Source organism: Nothoprocta perdicaria, unplaced genomic scaffold, assembly GCF_003342845.1.
Source record: "Nothoprocta perdicaria isolate Ctin4 unplaced genomic scaffold, notPer1 scaffold_7, whole genome shotgun sequence".
In the NCBI taxonomy this organism is placed as follows: Eukaryota; Metazoa; Chordata; class Aves; order Tinamiformes; family Tinamidae; genus Nothoprocta; species Nothoprocta perdicaria.
In genome coordinates, this window is record NW_020455976.1 from 6,760,451 (window position 1) to 6,773,890 (window position 13,440).

A 13,440-nucleotide genomic window follows, 5' to 3' on the forward strand; every position below is an offset into this window, starting at 1 on the left:
TCTATAACAATAGTCTAGTATCTGAGTGTGTGTCTAAGTATGTGTAAAATTTGTGACTTTGAATTCTTATTAATGGTTGCTTCTACTACTATTTCCAGCTGCAGCTTGATATTAATTTATATTTTCAGGAAAAATAATGTCTTAAGCTAATGAAATGACTGCTTTTGTGATTGTCAAAATATCATATTTATACATGAGAATTATTGTTCCACATTATGGAAAATAATTTCCCCAATTTAATACAATTTTCCAATTAGACTCCTAGCATATAATACTTGTTTCAACATTAGTAACAAAGTGATAATATGAAATGCTATTGATGGAAATATTTAATCTACTTAATTATTTTTTAACATCTGTATAGTAGACAAGACATGGATCAAAGCATGCACAGTCTCATATTTGCCAGTTTAATGCAAATTAAAGAACAAAATATGAGCATCATTTTATTATATTATTCCATTATGCCTAATATAATTATTGTTTCAGTTTCCTTGTTGCAGCTTTGTTTTCACTTTCTTTGCATATCTCACTTTCCAAAGTTTAATAGCAGAAACACTCAAGAACTGACTGAGACTAGAAAGAGCTGTAAATATTCTTCAAGCACGTAAGAGAGAACCCATAGAAAACGGCTCCACAAGGAGTAACTGGAAATGAGAATTTAGCAAAAGTGAATGGTTTCTTTACAGCGTTCAAAGAAAACATGGAAAAAATAAGTATTGTAGAGGTGGCTATAGTAACTTTTGTTCTAAGTTAAGTGTTTTTTTTTAATACAAATGTCATTAAACAGCATGAGGAGATCAACTTGGAATGGAAGCACTCAGATTCAACAACATCACTCCAAAGGAGCTGAAAATACAGACTGACAAGTCTTGTTTCACTAGAAGCAACCCTTAGTACTTACAAAGCTGTCAAAGCTGTTGGATAAAATAAATGATGAGGAAGACTTAGAAAGCCTTTAATAATGGCAAAAGCGATGTTCTTAAACCTTAGGAAAAAAAAAAAAAAGAGAGAGAGAGAGAGAGAGAAAAAAAAAAGCAATAGTGGATAAAACATGGAATTCTCTCCTAAATTCTGAAGGAATAGTGTAAATTCTGGTTAGGTCAAGAGAATTTCATAGTAGACAAATGCATTTTTGAACATTTTGCTAAAGCATGTAAATGAAAGGAACAAATAAATAAAGGCAATGGGAGTATGAACATAAAGAGCATTTCCTGATTTAAAACAGAAAGAGAGTAAATAACTAAAAGTAAATGCCATCATGTTAGAATATGTCTAATAGATGTGTCCTTCTGGTATCATTATAGAAACCAGATAAATTCAGCCTACCTACTAATGATGTATAGCAAATGTTGAACTGTGAGATGGAGCTTTGCTGACAGAGTAAAAAAATGCCTTAATTTAGTCAAGATTAAACTGGAATTTGAAAAGCTCCAGGAATAGCAGTGAGAAGTAATGTGCAGCCAAGGGGATGAGGAAAAACACTGAAAATAAAAAGGAGATTTTGTAATGGAAGATGTAATTGTTTTCCAAATAATTTGTAATATATTGCAGAATGCATCAAGGTTTCAGTATGGTCTACAATTACATATTGTAATTGGTAGATAAATGTATTTGGTAGAAACTGTAGGCACCATGAAACCTTTGCTTTCAAAAAAAAAATCAAAGATGGTATTGAGAGTCAATACTGCACATTCCTAGCTCTCTGCCCCCGTTATCTGCTTTGGTACTGTTAGATCAACCACTTTTGTTCTGTTATTGATCCTGACCCCTCCTTATAACAAGCTTTGTACCATACAAATATGCATTTTACATAAACTGATCATGCTTTTCTTATCTCAACCGTTTATTATTTTTAAAATTCATTCATAGTGCCAAAGGTTGCCAGATATTGCTTGACTCTTTAACTTTTAACATGTGTACAAAAGGTATATAAAAATATAATAAGCCTTTTTTACTAGGTCAGCAGACTTTGAGAGCAGACAGATGTTTCGAATAACTACAATGTCACTGTTAGTACTGCTGGAAGTCAGCTCTTGCCTGGGTTCTGTCTTTCTGAAGTCTCTTTCATCTTTAAATAGACCTGAAGCCAACTTATAATTTATTCTTTTATTCATGACCCAAAGTCCACAGTTTAAAATATAAGGATGTAAAAATAAAATCTCTAGTTCCTTCAGTGATAAAATTCAAGGAATGAGCAGATATCTCTGTAAAAATCCTCGCTTTTTGTTGCAGGATATATTTCACACTTCAGCTGTGTACCTGTAGAAAACGCCTAGAACTGACCCTAACAATTTTTCTCCTAATATTGACTTTTAATAAAGCAACACAAACATTTATTTCCCTCTCCCCTGATCTTAGATCTTGCTGAATTTTCTAAGCTTCCTATACCCTATACAATTAACATTGGAGGGCAGTTGGCTGTCCAATACTTACTGGAACCTGTAAAAAACCCGACCTACTGTTGTTACAAAATGTAACCATGTTGTAAAATGTTAAGCTAAAATATCAGCGTTTCATGTTGGATCAGATATTGTTGTTTGAACTTTATGAACTTCGTTTTTTTCCTCCTAAAAGAAAATAGTGAGCGGAAGGGTCATGTTATTAAATTTACAAAACTGATGCCTCTCCAGATTTGACTTGGTGGATAAGACAAGCACCACAGGTAAAATTGCACTGTGTGTCACTCTGTTAGGCTTCGAATCTGCTGAGTGCGGCTGTTTGTTTTACCTCATTGCAAAGACTGGTATTTTTTATGTCAGGAAGGGCTCCATGGAACGGTGCAGGGGACTTGGGATCAGTCAGTGACAAGTTAGCATGGGATTTAGGGAGGAAACCTTGTGCTCTCTTCCATCCGAAGTGTCCTGTGCACAGTCAGCATGTTCAGAAGCTAAAAAGGAAAGCCTATATCCAAGTAATATTTTTAAGATTCATTCATGAAATTTTTTTCTATCATAAAGCCTCCGCTCTGCCCAGATGTGTTAGAACAGCTCCTGAAACTATATTGAATTATTCGGGGGCTATTACCTTCACTACAGCAGTCTACATGCTAGTTTTACCAATAAATATATTGGTAAGGCCAGCTCAGATCTATATATCCCTGTCCAGAAGCGGTGCAGAGATCGGCTGCTTTTACTTAATGAGTCCGATAACGTCCTTCCCAAGGAGAAAGGAAAGGGCATGGAAAACGTTTGTTTCTCTGAATATCCTTGCAAAAAGGTCAACCACAAAGGAGATCTTTGTTCTCCTTCCTCTATCCAGGCAGGAATACTGTTCCTCTCAACACGGTTGCAAAAATACATCTGCACTGAGTGCCCTAAGCAGGGCTAAGTATGGCAAAGATGTTCTCCGCAGTAAGGCTTGCTCCATCGACACAAATTTATCACACATTGTTTTGCTCTTCACATTTTAGTGTTTAGATTTTGAGCATAATAGCTAAGAATCCTTGGTATATGTTGCCTTGTTTTTTTTTTTTTTTTTTCCTCCTTTGAATTTTCCCTTACTACTGTAATGGGTAGGTATACATATCAACTCTGTCCTGTAACCTTGTTATCTGTTCTTATTCGGTAGCTCAAAACTTATGAGGACTCACTCAAATACTTTCAAGCTGTAAATTCTGTTGAAGATGTTTCAGTAGGTTAGACTTTCAAAAGTGTAAATGATTCTGTGTCAGAAACTGGGGCTGGAGGGATGAAAGGTGTAAAATGTTACACAGCCAGCCTCTCTCAGCCAGAATTCTGTGCAATTTGTCTCTCACAAAAATAAATAAATAAATAAATAAATAAAAATCCACATGCAAGGGAATGAGTATCCACATTTGCAGAGTTATAATGGATGTATGTAACTGGATGTATATAAGTGGAGTATCTCCATTTCCCCCAGTTATCACCTCTCTGACGCCCTGATGCGTCATCCAGCGGTCAAAGGGCTGGCGTTGCTGCATTTTTGTAGCTTGTTATTTCTTACCCAGGAGATACCTGTGCAGTGTTTGCCGCTTGCTGTTCTCCTAAATCTAGCAACCTTTTAAGTTGCATTTAGGTTTTCAGTCATGATCGTTTATGTAGTACAAATACTACTCGTTGCACCTTTTGTAGCTCTCCTAATCTTTTCCTTATGTGCTATTTCTGTTTTTCTTTCAGCTTTATACAATTCTTCCTCAAAAGCCTGAGTAAACAATGAAATATATCATTTTTCTTTTGTTTTCTTTTTCTTTTTTTTTGTATTTGTGACTGATTGAAGAAACTTGGTATTTAAGGGACAAATGCACAACTAGTCACTGAGCTTTTCAAGAGACCTCTTTCCTGTAAAGGGATTGTTGAAACATTGCTTTTTCATGCTTAATTTGAAAAATTTAGATGACTTGTAGACCTGCAGCAAATCGTACATCAGTCGTGAAAAGAAAGTTGAAGCAGGTTTTAATAGTTCCTAGGTTGGTGCAAAAGGAGGTGGATGAGGAATGTATCTGCCTACTGTGCTAAGCAAAAAGTGCATATTGCTCTGAGATTAAAGAGCAGTATCTTGGAATGTAATCTTAAACTAACTGCATTTCTGGTCTCATACATACAAGGTGGTTGTTTAGCAGCCACGATCACATGTAATATGGACTGCTCAGTGTAAGCTTTGGCCTTATTAGCTTTATTTATTTATTTATTTAGGAGGTAAGAGCAGCGGCACAATTTCCATTTCCTCTCAATGCACGCGAGGTCATCCGCAAGGCAGAGCCCCAGTGTCTGTGACGGCCGAGCGGGAGGAAACGGCCTCTCCACGCTCGGTTCGGGAGCCGCCGGAGGGACCCTCGACACGTCGCCCCTCGCGCCTGTCGTCCCCGGCCCGCGGGGACACGAACCGGGAAGGAGGCCGGGCCGGTCCCCGCCGTGACTGGGCCCCGCCGCCACCAGCGGCCACCGCGGGCGGGGCGGGACATGGCGGCCCGTCCTCCCCGCCCGCCGCTCCTTCCGGGGGCGGCAGCGCGGCCGTACGGACCGGCCCTCCCTTTAAAAGTAATAACTTGGCCCCCCCATTCCCCCCAAATCCCGGCTGCGGGGGCATCGTGCGAGCGCGGGTTGGGATGAGCCCCCGCCGCCCCTGCCCGCAGGAGGCTCCATGGCCGCCGGGCCGGGCCCTCTTGTCTCCCTCCCTCCCGTCCTCCCCGGCGGCGGCCCCGCCGAACGCGAGCCCTGCGCGGCCGCTCGCAGAGCAGGCCTTTAAAAATGGCTGCTGGGGGGAGCTGTCAGGCGGGCCGGGTTCCGCGCCGCCCTGCGCGCCCGCCCGCGGCTCGAGCCGCCCCCGCGGCCGCCCGCTCCTCGCGCTCCGCCCGCTCCGCTCCGCCCGCGCCGGCCCCACAAAGGCGGGGGCGCCGCGATGGAGGGCGCTGTGTGCGCGTGAGCGGGGGGCTCCCGCAGGAGCGAGCGCAAGGTCAGGAGGCAGCGCTTCCTCCTCCTCCCGCACGGGGAGGCGCGCGGCGATGGGCGCTGAGGAGGACGGCGCGGAGCGGCGCGTGGCGCAGGGCTCCTAGTGCCGCGGGGCCGCAGGAGGCGGCAGGGAGCGGCGCCCGGCAGCCCCCCCCACCCCCGCCGGATCTTCCCCCGCAGCGGAGCCGAGCGGCGGGGATGGAGGCGGGCGGCGGCGCGAGGCGGGCGGCGGGAGCCCGCGGCCGCCCGGGAGCCCCGCGCTGCCTCGCGGCGCTGCTGGGCGCCCGCGCCTGGCTGCTGCTCGCCGCCTGCCTCTGCCTCGCGCTCTGCGCCCGCGGCGCCCAGGGCAAGTCCTGCGACCGGCTCTCCTGCTTCTCGGGCCACTGTGTCAACTCCACCTGCGTCTGCGAGCAGGGCTGGGTGGGCGACCAGTGCCAGCACTGCCAGGGCAGGTTCAAGTAAGTTCCTCCTTCCCGCAGTTCCCTCTTCTCCTCCTCAAAGCACTGCTCGTCCTTCTTGGGTCATCCCTCATTGCCTGCTTGTTTGGGTATTTATGTATTTTTTTTTTTTTTCTTTCCTTGCTCGTGTCCGCTGTGATTTTTTGCGTGTGTGGTGGAGGGAGGTGTGTGGTGGGAATAGGCCGCCTGGTCCATCCCGCTAAAAATAGGGGCTGCGGTTGTCAGGAAAAGGTACCTGGTGACTTGCCACCGAAAATAGGCTGCTCCGCTCGATGGGAGCTGAGGAGCAGTCAGCCTGGAGCTGTGTCACTGCTGTCCCTTCTGGAGGTGCCATGGAAATGACATGAGTGCTCCATGGGCTTGCCGAGCCAGCAAAAGAGCGTGAAGGGATTTGGATTTCTTTCTGGAGATTGAAAGGTACCCTCCATTCTGGTTTTCCCTCGTTTTGCAAGCGCCTTAATAAGTGGGCATTAGCCATGCACATTTGGGACATCATGAATGTGTTTTTATGCCGTTATTGAGACATGCATCACCACGCTTGCAGGAGAAGACCCTGGCATAATGGCAGAGCAGCAAGTTAGGAGCTGCCTTCCCAAAGGAGCGAGGGGTCTGTGGGGACAGCCCTGCCTCGGTCGGGTACCAAGTTGTTGATGGGCAGGGAGGAGGCTGGGGCTGACACTGGCCATTGCCCTCTGCAGTCTGCAAGCCCTGGCTTAGGGGGCTGTCGGTTTCCTCCCCCTTTTGTAGGGGTGTTTCAAGTATCATTTTGTTGCTGTTTGACTATTGTTGCTGTTTTACTATGTAACCTTGGACAGGACACTTCATCCCCTTGGAAAAATAGCCTTTAAAAGCAGGAAATATACCTATGAAGTATGTTGACAGATTCTGCTGGAAAGTGCTATAATATGGAGTTAATAAGAATGTATTTGTGAGGCTGTGTTTTCCAGAATGCATGTTTGGCTTTTGAAGAGTATTTTCATGGCTTAAAGGTACCTGTATTTGTCCAGTTTAAATTGTGCATAAATGTAGCTTTCTATTTGGAGTGCTAAAATTGAACTATATATTTTTAATATTTAATCTGAGGTTGCTTATCTCTAASCAGCAAGTCAACAAAGTGATTTGCTAGCCCGGGAGATTGAGGAGTAGTTAGCCAAATTAATATATATGTAGTGGGGAAAGCAGTTCCTTGGTAGCTCCGCATTTGGTGGATTACCCCATCAGTGGGATTATAATAGAGGTAACAARGTAAACTAAGGCAAGCTTAAAACATGGGCACGTTAAGGCGTCTCACCTGTGTGTGAACTTGAGGATGAGGTTTCCAGAGTGGCTCTCGTGTCACTCGTGTGTGCCGAGGGCTTGGGCTCCGAGCCTGCCCTGCGCCCTGGAGCAACGGGATCCTTTTGCCCCAAGGGGTGGGCATGAGGAGGAGGCCTCTGCCCTGCGGGAGACCTGCCTGTAGAGCTGCTATTTCCTGGTTTTTATAAAGGGATTATTTGTATTCTTTACCTTGACACCAGTCACAGCAGTCCCTAGGAGCACAAGGGATCAGGCAGATTGTATTCTCTTTAAAATTCAATGCTTTCCGTGAATTCTCTGAATAACAGAGCTAGAGCAGAGCTCCCTTTAGGCAGCCCTTGGAAAAATTTCCATGACTCTTTGTTGCTAAAACACTTTTGCTTCTTATTTACCCTGGTTGTGTTTGTGATGAGGCAGGCTTGGTGGCTGCGTTTTCGCTGCTCGCCTCTGCTGGAATGCTAATAATCCATCTCCACCTAGAGGAAGTTTGTCTGAGTGGCGAAAAGACACCTTTCCTGAGCCAAGACAAGGCAGTTTAGTTGATGTGATTTTAAGAGTTTGGGTGAAAACAAAATAGATTTTTTTTCAGTAACCTCTCCCATGTTTTGTGCTTGTCTCTGATAATGGTAGGGATGCTGGARTTATGACTTTTGGCACCCAAATAAGCCCTTTCCATTATTTCTGGAGACCTGTTCACCTCCTGTTTCCCACCCAAGGACATTTTCATAGTGGTATCCTTGGTAGGTCACCCTAAATCTTTAATCTGCAGAGCAAAACATACTCTGCAATGAAAATGACTGCCCTAAGACTCACAGCTTTGTGCGACTGGTGAGTTGGGGGATAGTATTAAATATGCTAACGTGTATTCGAACACAAGCAGCAAATTAGTCACTGCATTGAGAATACTGAAAATTCATGGTGTGTCAAATGGGTGAGTAGTGAAGACCTTGTATTTACAGAATAACTGCAAAACAAATACAGGTTTCCCCCTGATGTCAGGCMACTGAAGACCTTGCAGACCGTAGCAGAGTATCGGTAGCTTCATTTACTGTAATGGAGCTTTTGGGCATGATTGTGGCTGGCTGGCTGAGGCAGAATTCCCTGCTCTCTACAGTGGTGGCCCCAGCTGGGTTTCTGCAGCCGCGGTGCCCGTGGTTGCCCAGCCCGGCTGCGTGTGTAGGACCTCGGGAGCAGTTGCTTCAGTCGGTGACAATTATTTGGGGGGACACTGCAGAAAAGCAGAAAGATGGATAAATGTGTTCGGCTGTCCAAAGCCCATTGAGAAATACTTTGTGGCTTAAGTGCAATATATGTGGCTGTTAAGAAGTTAATRGGAACATGTATATTATTTCAAACGCTTTTTTTCTCCAGTTTCAGCACTGTGAACTGCGTCTGTATGTCTATATTGTTGCAGACAGATAAAAAGAACTTGATGACCTACATTTGACTAGTGTAAAGCCTGTTTTCTATCACTAAATTATTTAGTTAAATAGTTATTTTGTGTCTTTGGGGAATGAATGACTTGCATTAACAAATGTCAGAGACATTATCGTAAGTACTCTAGCTAGGGGAAACTTGGATCCGTTAATTCTTTGGTGAGAAATATGCCATATTTTGGGGTTTGTTTTTTATTTCATTTATAAGCTAAGAAATAACAGGCAAGCAGAGAGACATCAAAATGATTAATCAATCCTAGCGAGCAGACATCAAAATGAATTGACAATTCTATGCAATCTTGCTTTTTTTTTCCTGGAGATAACTTTTCATATATTGCTCAGGAGTGGATGAAAGATGGATGGAGAAAAAATAAATGAATGAAAGTAATAGAATCATGCTTGAGAATCCTTGCATATTTACTCCTTATTTTAAGTGGGAAGTATGTAATAGCACATTATGTAAATGGTATTTGTTATTCCTGCAGTATTGCATGCACATCCTCTTCTCTGTGTGATGTTCTAGTGCCTCATCTCTGTCTGATGGTAAATTATTTTCTTCTCTGATCTGAATGGATGCCTGAATGCAACTTTAGGCTAAGCTTAAAAATGACTATTGAAAGAATGCAATCCTTTCTGAAGTAAAATAATTTTCTTGTCTTGGAAAACTGCTGGAGGCACTTTCTGTAAATTCCTTTTAGTGATCTGAGGAGGAAAAACTTAGAAACTTAACTAGATTTCAGCAGGGAGTGCAGAGTATTGGAGGATTTGCAGTGACTGGTGGAAGAGCTGGGGAGAACAGGGGCTGTTTGGTTACCAGCCTGGGCCAGGAAAGCCAGGGATGTGATAGGAGTCGAAACCTGGTGCCCGCAGGTACAAGCGTTTCAGACCAAATAAGCTTTAGTGTTTCCAATTAGATTAATTAGATTATAATGCACATAATTATATATTATGTGCAACACATGCTTTTTCCTGACCCTGTTACAGTGAATTTGTCTGAAACAAAGTGACGACAACTGCTTCTTTTTTTTTTTTTTTTTTTTTTTTTTTTTTTTAAGGAGAGACTGTAAGGAAAACTGTCCTGTACAAACAGTTCCATTTTCCCTAAGTTTTCCTGTACAAACAGTTCCATTTTCCCTAAGTTTTAGCTACAGCTGAAGCACTTGCTAGAAGCATCACCCTAACTTTCCTTTGCCGTGACAGTCCTTCATCTTTTAGAAGCTGTTGAAGGTATTGGGAGCCATGTAAATGCTATGCGGAGCTGATAGATTTTTAGCAGAAATAAGATGATCCTTACATGCTGAGCCCTAGGCATAAATAAATGGGAAATCTGGGAGGACCCTAGCAGAATGAGCAGTGCTTTTACAGGCATTACTGCCCACTTAGAGGCGAGGAGTGCAAAACATCTAGGAATAGGGCAGTGGCAGCAGCTTCTGCTCAGAGAAGAGCTAGTGTCCTCGTTAAACACCTCCATGTAACCTGCCTTAATACAAGGTGTCATAGAAGATCCCAAGTTTTGGGGAAAAATCACTGATCTTATATATGAGGTTTTTTTTTTTCCTCCCCTTAAGGATGTTTTATAATGGCTTTTTTACTCCATACAGCACTGTTTAGCAAATAGTTGGTTGAGTTGTGCTTTGTGTTTCTGTGTATGGAAGAGAATTTTTCTCCCCATAATTCCTTCCTTGTACAGAAGAAGGGCCAGTGTTAAGAGCAGTGATATTCACCTGGCAAAGGATAACAGACATGGGGAGGGAGGACGTGCAGTTAACACAGTCTCTGTATTTTTTGTGACATTAGACAAAAACAATAATACAACCTAGCACTTTGCATTGTGATTTCCAAGGTTTATTTGTACTCCAAGGGCTGGGTGGGATGTGCAGCTCTGGGGTGCACTTGAAGGAATCATTTATTGCAAAGCCAGCTGGTAAGCAGTGTGTTTTCGTACAGGAATGTGCTCTATTTATAGCTTATTAGTGATGCCCATTCATTGTGGGCATCCCCAGAGCCCTCTTTCCTGGCRCTGTGATGTTAAAAAACCTGTGTGAACTGATCCTTGCAATATTTTTTCTTTTTCTTTCTTTTTTTTTCTTCTGTTTAATACCTGGTTTTAGTAGGTGTGAGAAATAATCTTCCTATCATAAGAAGGCGAACAATTATCTCAGGAAGAGACCTGAGAGAACTGTTATCCATCTTGGTAATAGAAACGGTTCTGGGTAGCTCTCTTTGAGAGCTTCACTTCAATTTGAATTTTGTGAATTGTCAAGTCATGATTTTTTTTCCCCTTATTATAGTTTAATTAGATGTGCAAAATCACAGCTAAAAGGCAGAAGCAAAGACAGGGAATATTTTAGCTGTATTCTCACAACTCCAGAGCTAGGGTGCTAGTCTGGTGAGAGGACTAATTGGTAAGCTTAAAATAACAGTAGAAAAATCTTTTTTTTTTTCTTTTTCTCTCTTCTTATAGGGGAGAAAAAAAAAAAAGAAACTACAGATCTCATTGCTACAGGATGCACAAAGAAGCATAGAGGGATTAGCTAAACTAGTGTTGAGGGCTGTGTTCATCAAGGTTATGGCTCAGTACTGAACCTGGGGATGGTTACAAGTTAGGAGGACCACTCTACTTTGTCTGTCTTTTTAATTATCTAGGCTCAATATTAATGGCACTTTACATATATAATGTTGGATTTAGCTTTGCTCTTTAACTGGCTAAACGTACAATTGAATAAGTGGCTGTAAAATGTGCCATGTCTGAGCTGATGCTCTAGTTGATTCCAGCATGTTTTTTTCTGTTAACAGTGCCAACTTAATGTAGTATTTTGTTCTATAGATCGTGACAGCTTTCATTCTGCTCATCTGCAACTACTTTATATGACTTTGAATGCACTCCTTTTTTGCTAGACAGATTGTTTATTCTGGTTTCGAAACTCTGTTGGTGCCTAATTAGTTCAGATGCTCTGTTTTCTCCTTTAATTTGTTTCTGGTTTTGTCTGATAATGTGATTTGCTCTATTTTTTTGTATAGGTTGCTTATTTCTGGTCCATAGGTTGTTTGCTTTAGACTACCTACTTTAAGAGAGCGAACAGTTCACCAGCCTAATGAAACTTTAATAGGTTTGTGTTAAGCCAGTAAAATATTGTTCTATGCCTGTTTTTGCTAAGTGCACTTTACCAATCCTGGCTTTGGTCTCGGTGCTTGAAATAATATCAAACCCCTTCGGTGGTATCAGAATAGGCTGCTCTGTTTCCACTGGTTATGAGAAACATGCTTCTCTTTGCTCAGTGGGGTTATGTACTTGGGGGAAAAACAATATATACTATTGTATGTAGCATGTATGTGTGTATATACAAAGTGCCATATTAATTTTAAAGGAAGTATTTGGGTAGTTTTGCCAGCTCTCTTGGATTCTGCTTGCTCACCAGCATGTGAGCAATGCTTGTCAATCATAGCAAGCTCGATAGACAAATTTTACTGAAAAAAAACTATCTCCCCCTTCTTGTCAATATCTGCTTCACATTCTGTATTTTTAAAGCTTTATTTATTAAGGAAATGAAGCTTTTTAGAACTGCTGTCTGTGTGTCTGCCACTTTGTTTCCTCTGCTAGCAGGGATCTTGTTCCGCAGTTACTGTTTTCATGAGAATGTGTCGGGATAGCAGAGAGCCCCAACTGCAGGACGAGCTGCCCGTGAGATGCTTGTGCTRTGTTCCTAGAGCCTGGAGAACGTGGAGGAGAGAATCAGAACGGCCTGACTGGAGGAAAAGCTGTAGCCAAAGCTGCTCTGGTTAGTTTTTAACTAACTTTGAGATGCAGCGCTATAGGGAAACAGGTTTCATGTTTCACCACAGAAAGGCTCACTTTTTTAATATATATTTATATATATATACACGTGTGTGTGTGTATACACACACATGTGCGTACATGTACCCTTCAGGCTTGTGCAAGAAGCTACCCCTTCCTTTAGATCACCTTTGTACCCTGGTTTGGTGTTTGCAAGAGCATTAGGAAAAAACTGTGAATGAAACTGCTCTTCCTCTTAAGTTCTTAAGGAAGTATTAATATTCCTGCTGACAGTCAAAAAGTATCTTTACAACATCCTCTCCAAGCTCCCAAACCAGCCAGTTTTCAGCCAGATCAGCTCCCRGAGGTTACAGCCCAAGTCTATTGCTGGCCCAAAAGAAATGACAGGAATGAGCAGGTTTGTAAATGGGAGAAAGAGATTGCCCCTTTTAGAAACAGTACAGCCTTGCCTGCTCTGTGTTGTAAAATGACTCTGAACTTCTATTGCCTCTTTATTTATCTTTGCATGGGGTTGGCATTGAGTAAGCAAATAGTTAGAGCACATACCTATTAAGCTGTGTCACTTCTATGCAAAAGGTGGGATCAGAGTCAGGTTATCGGTTGCAAAGCCACCTTTGTTATCAGCATGGCCTGTATTAATGCAGGATATRTCCTGTGTATGTAATTACTGCTATTGACTTCATCGGAATTCTGTGCAAGATGCTTCTACCTGCAAATTGCATTTTTTATAAGCTAGCATGTGAATCTAGCATGTGAATCTAGTTAATCTCTGATTCACTTGCGTTATGGAGACTGTAGCATTGCTTTGAATTAATTCTTGTTGGAGTAGAGCATGGGCTTTAGAAAAGCAGCCTTTCATGTCTGAAACATCTTCCAGAGACAGAAAGTCCATCGCAGTCCTTCCTAAATTCTTCTGTCGATTACATGTGCTCACTCTTTTCCATAAAGAGCAGAACATCTACTCCAGAAAATACCCTACTGTGTTTCTTGTCTGTCTTTGTTTGCCCTATTTTCTGGTGTTTTGAGCTGRGTGTTCATTGAAG

The 13,440-nt window shown here is 42.5% G+C and overlaps 1 protein-coding gene across 1 annotated transcript in view; it reads left to right on the plus strand.

Moving 5' to 3' along the window:
* Window positions 1–5,210: 5,210 nt before the first annotated feature.
* The window catches only part of ATRNL1 (attractin like 1), a 406,499-nt gene continuing 398,269 nt past the window's right edge, over window positions 5,211–13,440 (plus strand). The window contains exons 1-2 of the mRNA XM_026050694.1: window positions 5,211–5,632; window positions 5,675–5,869. Of these exons, the coding sequence (XP_025906479.1) occupies window positions 5,211–5,632; window positions 5,675–5,869 (617 nt within the window). The remainder of the gene's footprint in view (window positions 5,633–5,674; window positions 5,870–13,440) is intronic.